This window comes from Mya arenaria, chromosome 1 (genome assembly GCF_026914265.1).
Source record: "Mya arenaria isolate MELC-2E11 chromosome 1, ASM2691426v1".
Taxonomy (NCBI): domain Eukaryota; kingdom Metazoa; phylum Mollusca; class Bivalvia; order Myida; family Myidae; genus Mya; species Mya arenaria.
In genome coordinates this window covers 8563094-8577828 of record NC_069122.1, presented here as the reverse complement: position 1 = coordinate 8577828, position 14735 = coordinate 8563094, and the positions used below count along the sequence as shown (strand labels likewise).

Genomic DNA, 14735 nt, shown 5'->3' with positions numbered 1-14735 from the left:
GAAAGGGCAAGTTCATCTGAAAAGTTATTTCGCAGACTGCCTAGTTGGATATGTGTAGCCATCCTTTATTTATTGAGGTTGCTTATTGGTTAACTTGATGGAGGTCTACACTATGATGAAAAGTGGTAAAAAATATATTCAAATTAGTGAAAGTATTTAGCCAGCCTTGATTCCCCGGGATGGATCATTGGTAAACTTGATGGAGGCCTACATTGTGATGTAAAGAGGTTAACATACATTGTTACAAGAGTTTAGCCTGCCTTGATTCCCCGGGATAGATAATTGGTTAACTCGATGGAGGCCTACACTGTGATGTGATGAGACAATTAAGCTTTTAAATTAACTTGTAAAGTTCTCATGTTTGAACAACAGGGGGTAACCTGATCAAGAGAAGTTTCTTGAATGAGTCGAGTGCAGCATTGTATCCATCAGGCATAATCTCCTCCTCAGGTGCATCAGTATCGAACCACGCCTTCCAGCCTTGGTTATTGCGGGTCACCTGGTTGAGAATCTCAGAGAACTGGCCCAGGCCACTCAGCTGGACTAGATTTAGCCAGGTTATGTCTGAGATCCATCTGAATGGCTTTGGGGTCACGGCATTTAAGTCAAGGGCCGCTCCACCTTTGAATGATTTGTAGGGTATAAAATGATTACCAGAATAACTAAAAAATGCACTCCAAGCAGATATGTTTTTTCTTGGTTTTGAAACACTCAAATTCAAATAGTATGATTTGCAACACATACACACATTGTCATCATTGCTAACACTTGTACAATGTTACATGTGAATATTTTCAATGGCTAACACTAGGTTTTTGCTTGACATCTATGGCAGCGGAAAATAAGCAAATGATGAAATCAAGGCTATACCTTAACCATTTCTAAAAAAAACATGAACACACTTCATTTGTTAATTTCACCTCATCCTAGTCCATAGTAAATTTGACCAATAATAAAAGAAGTTGTCAAGTAGTCACATCTATCATTTTTGTAAGAACACATTACGATCTGAATTCCTTTGTAAAATAAAAAAATGAACATCAAGGAAGGTAATTGATTACATGTGGGCGAGTGTCAGACTTTAGATTATAGCACCATGCACTGCACACAATTAAAAATTACAATCAACCAATCTAGTCATAAATTCGCTTCCACCTTATTTGTCAAATTATGCTGCCAAACGTTGAAATGTGAAGAGATGCAATTCAAAACATATTGTCATAGTTATGATTCTTACACTTGACAAACTTGTAAAAAGTGTACTACTACATTGTACCCTGTTGATGTTTTTTCTTCTACATGTATATCATATCCACAAAATATTGTTTTGCCTTGGTAAATTATAAAAATGTACGATAACAAAATGTAAATCTAAGTAGTTTATTTCAGTAATTCTTAACATTATAAATGAGAAAGAACAAATAAATTAAAACAAAACTGCATTAATAAATAGAAGCCTAGTTTGCTTCAAAAAATGTCAATAAGTTACTTGATGTCACACAAGGCTCCTACACCTCGAAGTGTCCAGTGATCAGGACTTTGTGTGGTTTTCAGAACAATGAACGATATATAGGTGAGATCGGTCCTTTGGGGCTTCTTGTAAATGGGGCACTGATAGAGCCTGGGGTCTTTGGGCGCTGTTGAGTTGATGGCATACATGTGAACCACAGGGAGCAGCGTGAACAACACCTTGGGGTGAGACTCTGCAAGGCGACAGTTACGCCTATCCCAGGAGGCTCCATCAAGGTACAGGCCGAAGATGTACACGCCCTCCGCTGGTGGACTTGTGATGTCCTCCTTGCTTGCTTTGAGAACATCATTGTGTAAGGTGACAGAGTCCAGCGCCCAGCCTTTATGAGCTCGAGTTACCTCCTGTCGCATAGCTGTTAGGAAACCTGAAAGTTTAAACCAGTATGTTGAAATAAAATTGTCATTCATTTATCAGCAACAACTCTTGATAGCAATGGCAATATCTGATATCTAATGGTCATATCATCTGGGAGTTAGATTCTAACTTTTGACCGCAGATATTATTCGTAAGTGTTTTTAATTTTCTTTTTTTCCAGAATTATTTTTTTTAGGTACAATTATTCTCTGTAAGTACCTAATTTACAAGACTAAATGTACATGTATGCAGTATACCAGTGATAGTTGAAACATCAAGGACTTATCATTAATCATCAAGATACACCAGAAAGTACTTCAACACACAAGGAAGAACATCAACATTTCAGAGTAAAAATCAAACATTACTAGTAGGCTGTGAAATATTAATGAAAACGATTTATACCTTGTGGGTTGAATAGCCCAGTCATCCAGAATACATCAGGCCTCCCCTGGAATATCCAGCGATTAAACTGTTCATTCCTCTCAAGCAGTTCAGTGTACCAGAATCCCAGAGTGGAAGACTGCCAGGAGATTTTACGCCACAGGTTTGGAACCTTGGCATCAAACATGTTGTCCAGGGCATCACGCAGGTTCTGAAAGATACCAGAATCATACAGTCATGTACACTACAAGTTTAAAAGTCTCAGGTTCAATAGCTCAAGAAAAAGAAATAAAATCACTGCATTTTATATGAAAAAGTATTTGAAATGATTTAGACTTTTGGAAGCCCAAAACTTGGCTTTAGAAAAAGTAATAAGTAACTAATGAACATTAGGCACCAGATCAAACACCTAGCTTACTGACAAAAAACTTTGATAACAAATCTTTAACAAACAAGAGCACCACCGATATATTCATAATTTTTTTCCAGTCCAAGAAAGGGCAGAACTCAATAATTAATAAAACAGTAAATATATACTTTATTTAAATATTTTTAACATTTCTGTGTCATGGCCAAGGTTAAAGTTAATGCACGCACAGCCAATGCTGCAGACAACACCAAGGCTACCACAATAATTGCACTTTTTTCTTTGAATAAAAGAGAACTTAATATAATGCTTTAAAGTGTGTTCATTTTCACAATATCTCAGGTAAACATATATATCAAGTACGAGTCTAATAATTAATTGGATTATATTCATTTACAAAGAAGCATACAATACCTCTGACATGATGATGGTTCCCTCTATGGCCAGTTTAAGATCACTGAGGGTTATGCGGACAATATTGATCACTCTCTGCATACGATCAATCTCCTGCTTCAGGAAGATGTTAACGGGATGAAGATGGCCCATCTTCCTTAACCTGTCCTTTACCTGTTAAATGAATATAACAATAGTGAGCTATCCTTGATTTCAATACTTGGTACTGCAGTTCCCTTGGACTAAACTAGTATTTATTAGATGTGGTTTTTTGAACATTTTATAACACAGACAATTTTTGTATCAAAAGGCTTTTCCTTGGCTTGATTACATACTTTGTAATAGTAATATTACACATCAGAAAATGTTCATTATTGAGCAACTGCAAAACAGATGTGTTATGTTTTTGGCAGAACTGCATGTAAATCCAAGAATAAAATTTAAGTATATTGCGAGTGGCAATTGTGCTAACTTAGAAAATTACAAAAAACACACTGTCTAGCACTCCCTTCCAATCAAACCCAAAATATTTCTTTTGTCCAATATCCCAGTTTTCCTGTCCTTCTCTTCATTTAATGTGATGAAATTCCACTTGTGTGTTTTGCTTGGACAAAAGTAAGTCAACATTATTCAAATTTCATCCTCGTTTTGCCATTATTTTAAGACCAGAAAATGGCCTGAAATCACCAGCAAGCACCCTGAACAAACCTCATGAGGAATGTAATCTGCCGGAAGTTTATCGAGCATGTCCTCAGCCATACGGAACACAACCGTTTCCCTGCTCTCACCAGCTCCAGCTCCTCCTTCTTTGGGTTGGATACTCATAGTGGTGTCCAAAATGTTGGCTGCCATGTTGGTCTGGTACCTGATGGTGGATATGGCACTTCATTATCAAACTACCAATAGTTTTCGTTTCCAAATCCTAATGTAAAAATCTTAAATATATCATGACCCATTTTGTGTAATAACATGCATCTGTATTGTGCTGATGTGTTTTTAAGCTCCAAAGTTGATATAAAACATGGCACCTGATAAGCCTATTGAAATCATAAATTTATATACTTATATTGTACAAACCCACAGAACTGCAACCTTACGGGAATTACCTCAGAAGTTTTATGTTAAAAATCTTAAAAGGGAATTTGCAAGTCATGACAGAAAAACACACCGGCAGAAAATTGGCCAATAAAACTTGTAGGTTTTGGGCAAGCAACTGAAGACTTACGTGATGTCAGCATTTGGGTGGAGTCCAAAAGCCTCCGGTGAGTCGACCAGTGGTAGAAGCTCTATGTGCTGCATAAACATGTCATACGTCTTAACCTTGGGGATCTTGTAGCCAGTGTAGAACTGAAAGCTGTCTGCAAACATGAAGTCTCCAAACCACACCTGTGACAAATATATCAGTTAATAACAAAGAAATGTCAGTTTTACTACCATTCTCAAAATTACCATGTGAAACATGCCTATGAAAAATTAGTTAAACCAATGCATGATTTTGCAACAATAAAGAAGTCATGTTACAGACTACTGCATGTTTATTGTGCATTTGCTTTACAGTCATTTCTGGTGCTCAGTTCGACATGCACAAAACACACACACAAACAATGTCAGGCTTCAATTGCTTTGCACTTGAGTAACAATGTGGATTGGATCCATCAGCTAACACTGTCACTTTTTTTTGATTCGAAACTTTAATAAAAACAGTTGTCAATCTTTTTTTGTTTAATATACAATTGTACTAGCATTCCATGGTAGTACTTATATAATGTAAATTTTAATGAAATATATGTAAAAAAAATGCCCTCCAAACATGTATCAAGACTGGTACCAGGTGACAGACACTCAAAATGAAGCATAATCTTTCTAAGTTACCCTGGCAAATGTGTTGAGAAGCCTCTTGTCATAGTCATCAGTGACTCTGCCTCCATACTGTACCTCTCCAAGCATATAGCGAACTGTCACCCAGGACACTCCCTGAAAATACAAACACATGTATCACAGACATCTCTGTCTTCTTACACATTCTTCTTGAAACTCTTGCCACCCATTATATATTTTAATTTCTGGATTTTAAATTTGATTTCCTACACTTAAGTGTCTGTTTTGCTTTGTGCATTTGTTTTGTTCAACACTCATGACACATTGGTCTGTTTTGAGAGAAAACCATTTTAAGCCCATTTTGCTGGACATAACACGACAGCTAAAACTGCAGCAAGATCTTTTTTATATTTCATTATTGTATTAATACATTCATGAAATTAATGTATCCTCAAAGGCAAAATGACCAAACAAATCATCCCATTATGTGGCTAACAAATTTACAACTTTGTGACTGGTTTTCACCAAACCTTTTTCATGTCCATATCATCAAGATGGTTTTGGCAAAACTGCACGCTAGCCTGCCAATCGGACGAATTGAATTCATAGGGAATGTTCCAACCAAGGGGTCCAAACTTTCTTCTTTCCTGTAATTGATACCATTAATGTGAAGAAGATTTATGAACAAACATTTACATTCTTGTTTTACAGTGAACATTTTAAATGAGAGAAACAGTGAAATTGTATAAAATATAACTGACTGTTTCAAACCCAAAACTGATCATGATATAATACACCATTGTTATAAAATATAACACTGGAGAGCATGAAATAATATCGTCTAACCACTTTAAATTTTAGCTTATATCATACAGCTTGTGTTGTAAGCACACACAAGCTTGGTCAAAAGCCACACGCTCAAATGTTGCAAACACGTCTTGAAAATCTGCAAAATTGAAGATTTTTCAAAATATGTTTTTCTAATACACTATAACAATACCACTAATGTACATGATGGCTAGGCCCAACCAAAACTTATGAAATATTTGATTTCACCTGTACAACAGTATGTAGGAAGGAGACTCCGAAGAGTATAGGTTTCCACTGTGGCATGGAGCAGACATCCAGATAGTCCTGACTGATTCCAGCATATGTTCTCTTCAAGCCAGCCTTGATTCCCTGGGGTGGCTCATTGGTAAACTTGATGGAGGCCTACAATGTGACATAAAGAAAATAAACGAACCTAGTCAGTCTGTGAAATAACCCATGTGCCCGATGCTCGGGGCAAGTAAAAATCCCGCCGGGCAAGTAAAAAATCGTATTTGCTTGCCCGATCGGGCAAGTGAAAAAAGAGAACGAAATCGTTTATCCGAAAATCAACAAACAAAGTAAATACGCTAAATTTGATGACGTATTACTCGACTTTGTAAAAGTCGCTAAATTTGATGACGTTTTACGCGGTCTGTATCGACTGGTACACTTACTCCGCAGTCCGAATCAACAGACGCTTATAACTATGCACTGCCACCTACATCAGTCAAAAACGAAACAACATTCAGCCAAATGAAACTGCTTAAAACAAAGAGAAGGGGTCATTTAAAGGCTGACAGGCTAAATGACTTGCTCACTATTAAGCTTGAGAGTGAAGATATTGAAAAATTTGACCCTGAACCAGCCATTCTTGATTGGATGGTAAGACCTCCTTTCTTTAATTACTGTAGTATATATAGCTATGTGAACTATGTTAAGTCAGCTGAAATAATATATAATATAATAAACTGATTCTACTCTAGAACTTAAACCATTACAATCCCTAATGCCCAGTCCCTCGTTAAATGTTTTGCTGCAATCCTGTTACTGCATATCATGCAAGGTTAGGTATGAACTATTCAGTGCTGCAATTTATTGGCCTTTATTTTTTATTCTGATAGACTAGTACAGCATCTGGTCAGGGTAGGCGACTGAATGCCACAAAGAGGATCAATCGACAACTTCCAAGACAGTTGTCATTTCTGATACAGATGAGGAGCCGGAGGACCTAGTAGGGATAGATGATGATGATGATATTGCACAGCAGGTACTTAAATATCTAAAACTTGTGTTGTTGCTGAGAGGTAATTGCATGAAATTTCATTTCAGAAAATTATTATACCGTTACATGAGTAAATATGTGCCTTGTAATTTTTCAGGAAACGAGTGTCATGAAAGACTTCTTTGGTGAAAAAGACGACGATGATGATGATGATGATGATGTCGAGATGACAGAAGATACTGTTTTCTCTCTTCTTTTGTCATTTAGAGAATAATAAAACAACTCTGATGTGATCTTTGCTTTATATTTTATTTGAAATTTATTCGGGCAAGTGAAAATTGGTCCGGGCAAGTTAAAATTGCCAGGGAGATGCCCGAAAGGGCAAGTTCATCTGAAAAGTTATTTCGCAGACTGCCTAGTTGGATATGTGTAGCCATCCTTTATTTATTGAGGTTGCTTATTGGTTAACTTGATGGAGGTCTACACTATGATGAAAAGTGGTAAAAAATATATTCAAATTAGTGAAAGTATTTAGCCAGCCTTGATTCCCCGGGATGGATCATTGGTAAACTTGATGGAGGCCTACATTGTGATGTAAAGAGGTTAACATACATTGTTACAAGAGTTTAGCCTGCCTTGATTCCCCGGGATAGATAATTGGTTAACTCGATGGAGGCCTACACTGTGATGTGATGAGACATCTGGTAACAATTTCTTTAGAAATGGAGTACCAGTTTACGACACCACTGGTTGCCTTTTTGAAGATGTGTTAGTAAAAGACGCAGGTCTTGAGAAGTATGATTACGCAAAGAAAAAAAACCTTGCATTTATAAGTATAGGAAGAAGTAACATTGCCATATCCCATAAATTCAATTATACTGTACTATATAAAAGTATACTATTTTGTGTAGATTCATTGCTCATATTGCCTCAAAAAGTGGACTGAGAGATTCAGTACTTGACATGTCCTGACAATTGTTACAAACCTGTAATAGACTTATGGGAAATTGGTCATGAGGCTCAGTTGTAATCCAAACACGAAAGTTCTCATGTATCTGCGGGGTCTGTACCAGCGTATCTAGCAGCTCGTCCATGAAGTTAAGGCCCAGATGGCAGTTCTGGAGCAGTGTCCAGCCACCCTGGAATACGTCAAGAACAAATAGAGCATATTTTTTTGCAATTCATGTGAACATTCATTTACTACTGATATAGAAATAATGTTTAAACAATAACAGTTAAAATTAATGGAAGTCTTTTTTGCTTATAGTGGGGCTTTTTGGCTTGACAATTTGTGTGAGAGATGGAGAGTGGAGATATAACCACTCATATGCACTAAGCTTTTGTTTACACACCTGTACAGACAGTAGACTGACATTCATTAAGTTCCAAAAACATTTCTAGAGAGCTCTACTGTGCTCGTCTGAGATATGTGAGTCTGGCCATTGTGGTCATAACATCTTTCTATAATTTACTTATGACCTTTTTCATCCAACATAAAACAAACAGTCAAAACTTGCTATGTCGAACTCTATTATCTCAATTTTGTGGTTAATGTTGAATTTTTTTTTACAGATTTGATCAAAATCTCACCAACCCTATCAGAAGCAGCAATGTCACAATGAAATATATCTATAATGCATGCAGAAAACAAACCTAATAGCCTAATTGCTAATGAAAGCTTAATTGTTGACAGACAGAAGACAGACATCAAAAGACAGAAAAACTCACCCGGAGTAGGTAGTCCTCATGGGAGCTAATAAAATTATTGTTATAAAACAATACAATACTTACAGTCTGCATAAAAGCATGGATTAGTTTTCTGGCATGGACTTCCTGTCCCTGGCCCATCGATATTGCTCTAAACTCTGGAAATAGGTATTAAAGCAGCTTGTCTGAAAATCCCTTATACATTATACAATCGTTTTGCAAATAAAAAGAAAATTGTCAAAACCATACATAAAATTGACATTGTTGTGCACAACACATTGAATCTTACTGACTGATGTATCACATCGCTTACAACACATGCATCTTTCACAGTTTTTGCAGTTTTCCAATTTGAAATTTACTAGGGTTGTTCACCATGTAAAGCCCAGTTTAAAAGTAGGGTCAGTTTATTTTTACTCATAAACTGATATTCAAATTGGGAAACCATTACGTGCAATCTTAAATGGGGAAACACAGATGAGACATCAACATGATTGTTGCGTTTATTATTTTAACCATGTTAAGTGATGTATAATCAGCCTCCTACTAGCTTGCATTGACAATTCTAGACTTGTTTTGAGGAAATGCTGTATTTACCGATTTTTGGACCATCTTGTGTCTAGTCCCTTTAAAACTTCACTCACCTAGCTGTCTCTTCTTACAGAGCCCTTCTATCTGGTTAGTTGGGTCCGATCCCATCGAGAGGAAACAAATCAGGGGTGTGCGAGTGTCACTCTCTTCCCAGGTGGCTTCAAGGTTCAACAACACAGCCTCAGCATATGCAGAGCCCATACTGTCACTGATATACTTCCTAGCCTGGGGGACCGTGCGGTCCGGACACCAACATCTACAATGCATAGAACATAAACATAGGACAAATATGTCATCAACTATAGTGGTATCAATAGTAAAATATAAGTTTTATGCTTATCAGTGTAGTACAGGTTTACAAGCTGAGATAAAAAAAAACAAAAAAACTTATTTTATAGTCAAATTTCTGTAAGACTAGGTACAAGATAAGATATTTTTCTCTGTTTACTGATGGTTTTAGATGAACAGGATTTTCTAAACTTCTTTTAGAAGGATATATCCATTAGAGTCTGCAAAATAAATATTTCCATTTGAGAAGTCATTTCAAGGTCAGAATGTTTTCAAGGACTCACAAACTTTTAAAAGCATGAGTTTGGGTCATATCCTGGTAGTTTCAGACTATAGGACTACTGGTTATTATGGGGACTGCACCTATGTGTAATTCATAACTTCATGTCATCTAAAATATGAATTTAATTAAGCTTTTAAATTAACTTGTAAAGTTCTCATGTTTGAACAACAGGGGGTAACCTGATCAAGAGAAGTTTCTTGAATGAGTCGAGTGCAGCATTGTATCCATCAGGCATAATCTCCTCCTCAGGTGCATCAGTATCGAACCACGCCTTCCAGCCTTGGTTATTGCGGGTCACCTGGTTGAGAATCTCAGAGAACTGGCCCAGGCCACTCAGCTGGACTAGATTTAGCCAGGTTATGTCTGAGATCCATCTGAATGGCTTTGGGGTCACGGCATTTAAGTCAAGGGCCGCTCCACCTTTGAATGATTTGTAGGGTATAAAATGATTACCAGAATAACTAAAAAATGCACTCCAAGCAGATATGTTTTTTCTTGGTTTTGAAACACTCAAATTCAAATAGTATGATTTGCAACACATACACACATTGTCATCATTGCTAACACTTGTACAATGTTACATGTGAATATTTTCAATGGCTAACACTAGGTTTTTGCTTGACATCTATGGCAGCGGAAAATAAGCAAATGATGAAATCAAGGCTATACCTTAACCATTTCTAAAAAAAACATGAACACACTTCATTTGTTAATTTCACCTCATCCTAGTCCATAGTAAATTTGATCTATCTTGGCAAAAACATTCTGTGTTCTAATATTTGTTTTAGACAAGATCTATCCATAAACAATTATATAACAGTGATCAAATTAGCACAAGCTCTGACACACGTAAAATGACTACAGAACTTTATTCAAGATTTGAATATGATGAAGTCAGGCTAATGTTCAAAACTTCTCTTAAGACACATTGAAGATACCGGTAAGCAAGAAAATGAGTCACATCTCAAATTCTGCTTTCCAGGACTGAAAAATGATCTTTCCAAAACCCAGTATATCACCTTTGATGAATGTCTGGAATTCATCATGCTTAACACAGCCCTGCTGCATGTCAATCTTGAAGGTCATGAGCAACACAAAGAGGAATTTGTGTTCTTCATAAAGACCTCGGCACGTGTAGCGGAATGACTCAAATGTCAAGTAGTCAATGATGTTTTGGATACGCTTGGCAGGTACTGGGCTCTTATCAGATCTGAAATAGTTGTCAAATGATATTTTCAGGGCACCACAGAAATTAGTGACAACATTGGCTACATGTATGTTACATTGTCAGGGAATGTTGTCATGTAGCCAGTATCCTGCTTAACAAGCAGACATGTTTTGTTGTGGTTATAAGTTAAAGTTTCCTGAAGAACAAGTTGAAGTCTCCTAAATTAACCTGTGTTTGGATTTTGTTTATCAAGGTCTGCCTCCAGAGGCCCATTGGCTGCATTATGGCTTGACCACCCATGACGCCATCATGACTCAAAATGTGTTCGAGTGCCACAAGTGACAGCAATTTGTAGTCTTTCCTGGGTTGAACCAGTACACCATTTTCCAAGTACTACCCTTTAAATGCCGAGGCCGGGGTTTGAACCCCCAACCCCCCAATTTACTAATACTCTATAAATTTCTCCACCATTTTGATTAAGCAGAACTTAATCAGACAACAAGTGGACTCCAATATACCCCCTTTTAACTTTGTTTGTCGGGCGTATCATAAGCCCAAGCTTCTCCGCTAAAAAGTTCAGGATTCGATCCCGATCATGAAAATTTCTAACTGCCTTTCAAATAGACAACAGTACTTGTTTCTAACCAGGAAACAGCGACTTTGGCATGATTCTATTAGTAGTTTTCTGATTTGCTACAATCGTTAAACAAAGAGTTTATCCAACCTTGCCATTGAGATGTCAAAGATGCCAAGAAATTGTAAGAGAGAGGTCTGGTACATCTTGTTCACAATGGTCATGTCACAGATCAGGAAATACAGGATACTGCCTCTAGTTGCCACTGGAAAAAAACAGAAAGCAATTTTTTTTTAATTTGATCCGGTTTTCAAAAAAAATCAACATCAAAGGGTTATTTTTTCTCAAATTAATTTAACTGCTTGTGCCTTTTCAAATGGAAAAAAAAATAAGTGAACTAGGTCCTCAAATTGGGAAAACAAGCAAATTTGTTGAACTGATTTGATATCCTCTGTGGCTGGTAAGGCAGAGAAGATGGGTTGGATTTAATCAAGTGATGATAAAATATTCCATCTGAAACATGCAATACTGCTGCAGTGTGATGGAGTCTTATCAAAGATGACTATGAGATATGAGTTTGTTTGCAATTGTATGAAATAAAAGAATGATACAATAGTAAAGCATTTATATTTGACCTTGTTTTTGACCCCATGTTACCCAGTTTCAAGCTAATAAAACATATCAAATTCTTCATGACAATAATTCTGATTAAGTTTAATTAAGGAATAAATTGCGGGGTTGATGTCATTATCGGGGTATGAACGCAATTGAGCAGGTCTAAGAGTATGGAGTCCGAAGTACTCCACGCAAACTTTGACCAGCCAAATTGCGTTCATATCCGGTAATTCATTCCTTATATGTACACCAATAGTTCATTATTTCATTCAAGAATTGTTAAAAAATATTTCATTTCATTTAAGAAAACCTTTCAGTAATCCTTTATTACGTATTACCCATTCTGTAAAAAGAACGACCCGACTGTAACCGGAAACATTTTTTCAAATGACGTCACAATAACGCGGGAAAAGATCAGCCACTTGAAATCACTTTTAAATGTAAAATTGAAACACTTATGGCAACACTACATTTAAAATATAATAAATCAACACTTACTAAAATGTTGATACGGGACCTGCTGACACAATTCAAACAATAACAAGATCGATAGTTTTCATGTATATTGTTATGCAATGAAATTTGATCTGAACATATCCGAAGATGTTGAGTTCATCGATTGATAAACGTAATTGCCGAAAGGCAGTTCATTTAAGGAATGGAAGTTGAGGTGTAAATATGAAGGATTTGACCTGATATTGTGCAAAAATATAGCCTCTAAATTGGAGTGGATACACTGCCTGCATTAGTTTCAAATATGTCCAGATTTGATCACCTACCTGGCCTGAACTCTTCTCTGGCTTCATTGATTTTGATCTCAGTCTCTGCAGCCACTGTCAGTTTCTCACTGACCTCTGATGCCGTTACCTTGGTCACTCCCAGCACAGTAATAAGCGATTCATCATCTACCAGAGAACCCTGGGAAACAAACATATTGGAAAATTGGAATATTAAAATGACCTATATAAAACGCAGTCAAATGCATTTTTATTTAATTATTGATAGATGCGAACATATTTGATTGTGTGCAGGAATGGGTATATACGAATATTAACATTCGCCTTTTTTCTTTATAGATAAAACCTGACATTCGTATTGAATAACATGCAAGGAGTTATGACGTCATTGTTTATTTCAATAATGCGCTCCGAATGGATTAGCGCGACGTTATTTAACTTTTGATATACAACGTTACAAAAATTAGCTATTCTTTTAAACAAACATATGTTGTTGGTTACATATCTTTAAGAATAAAAACTCAAATGCAGAAGATACTGTTAATTTTAACCATAATGAATAATTTTTTAAAATGTAAATATAAGTATTGATCACATTTTTTCTTGCGTTTATGCTGTATGATGGCAGTAGGGCAAGCGAGCAAATGACCAAGAAGAGCATCATGGAATTTCCTTGTGTGCCCTTCTGTGTTCATACAGCATAAATGCAAGAAAAAATGTGATAAATCCTTGCATGCATGCATTAGTGGGCAATGTATGCCAAACGCGTTACATGCTGTAAAAGACTAAGATCTAATATTTCCAATTCAGACTTTGTGTGTAAAAAAGGTAATCCTGATGTATCTGCCAATTGAAAAATAGTTGCAAAAGTATAATCAACTGCTGACCTTTGTACTGGTTAGTTTGTAGAGCAGGTTATCTTCTAGTTCCTTCATCTTACGCTTGTTTGCCGTCACATCTTCCATCAGCTTCACGCGCTCAGCCTCCAATTCCTTCAAGATTAATGAACCTCAAGTTTGCTAGACTTGATATTTGATGTTACTGTTTCCTTTTAAAGTTTGTTTTTTAAATCTAAGAAATGCTACACATTAAGAAACTGATCATAGTGTAGAATGATGCCCATTAGGGTCTTACTACCTTAAATCTCTTTCATCCTTATTGATACCCAAGTTTTACTAAAAGTTTAAGAAGAGATTCATAGTAAATGTTTGAATAAGGCTACATGCCTGTTTTTCAGTGAGGATGACTCTTCCAAGCAGCTGATCTTCCAGACCCTTGATGGTGACAGTGAAGTCAATAATGGAGGTCCTCGCACTCACCTAGAAGGTTCAATACAAACTGAGTTGATAGACTGGAGATAAAATGAAATGGATAGTGGTTTTACTATACTTCTTAAAGTTAAAATAGAGTAAAACTCTTCCACTTTTCCCTGAATATGGGAACCCTGTTAAATACAAGGAATTTAGACCAATGACCCTTCAGTGTGACCTTGACCTTTGACCTACTGACATGGGTCATGCATCGCACACACCATTTTGTCAGGGTGCATATTTGTACCTTATTATATCAAAATACCCCAATTGTAAGGCCAATTATATACAACCCAGTCAAGCCAAATTACAAAGCATTCTGACCAATGATTCTTAAGTGTGGCTTTAACCTTAATATACCGGATACAAATTGTTGATGACATTTCAGACGTCTACCTACATTTTACAATCTAATAACCCAAATAATAACCCCAAATCGAAAATGGTACAACAAACTTACAAACTTACGACTTATAGATCAGTGTACTCACCTCTGGAGTGTAGGCAGGGTTGGCCAGTTTGGTGGTGATGTAGAGGTAGAAGTCATTCATGATGTCACACTCCTTGTCTCCAACCTTCACCT

The 14735-nt window shown here is 36.6% G+C and overlaps 1 protein-coding gene and 1 long non-coding RNA gene across 2 annotated transcripts in view; one reads left to right on the top strand and one right to left on the bottom strand.

The window, feature by feature from the left end:
* Positions 1-1366: 1366 nt before the first annotated feature.
* The window catches only part of LOC128230224 (dynein axonemal heavy chain 8-like), a 63023-nt gene continuing 49654 nt past the window's right edge, over positions 1367-14735 (bottom strand). The window contains exons 52-69 of the mRNA XM_052942320.1: positions 14644-14733; positions 14069-14161; positions 13730-13834; positions 12885-13023; positions 11641-11755; positions 10768-10958; positions 9928-10168; positions 9231-9433; positions 8671-8744; positions 7866-8018; positions 5904-6059; positions 5378-5494; positions 4902-5003; positions 4255-4415; positions 3738-3894; positions 3051-3203; positions 2291-2480; positions 1367-1895 (exon numbers count right to left, since the gene is read on the bottom strand). Coding sequence (XP_052798280.1) covers positions 1486-1895; positions 2291-2480; positions 3051-3203; positions 3738-3894; positions 4255-4415; positions 4902-5003; positions 5378-5494; positions 5904-6059; positions 7866-8018; positions 8671-8744; positions 9231-9433; positions 9928-10168; positions 10768-10958; positions 11641-11755; positions 12885-13023; positions 13730-13834; positions 14069-14161; positions 14644-14733 — 2850 coding nt within the window. The 3' untranslated portion in view covers positions 1367-1485. The remainder of the gene's footprint in view (positions 1896-2290; positions 2481-3050; positions 3204-3737; positions 3895-4254; positions 4416-4901; positions 5004-5377; positions 5495-5903; positions 6060-7865; positions 8019-8670; positions 8745-9230; positions 9434-9927; positions 10169-10767; positions 10959-11640; positions 11756-12884; positions 13024-13729; positions 13835-14068; positions 14162-14643; positions 14734-14735) is intronic.
* LOC128230231 (uncharacterized) lies at positions 5987-7166 on the top strand. Its single transcript, XR_008260187.1, has 3 exons — positions 5987-6539; positions 6779-6924; positions 7037-7166. It is a non-coding gene; the product is annotated as an uncharacterized LOC128230231 (long non-coding RNA).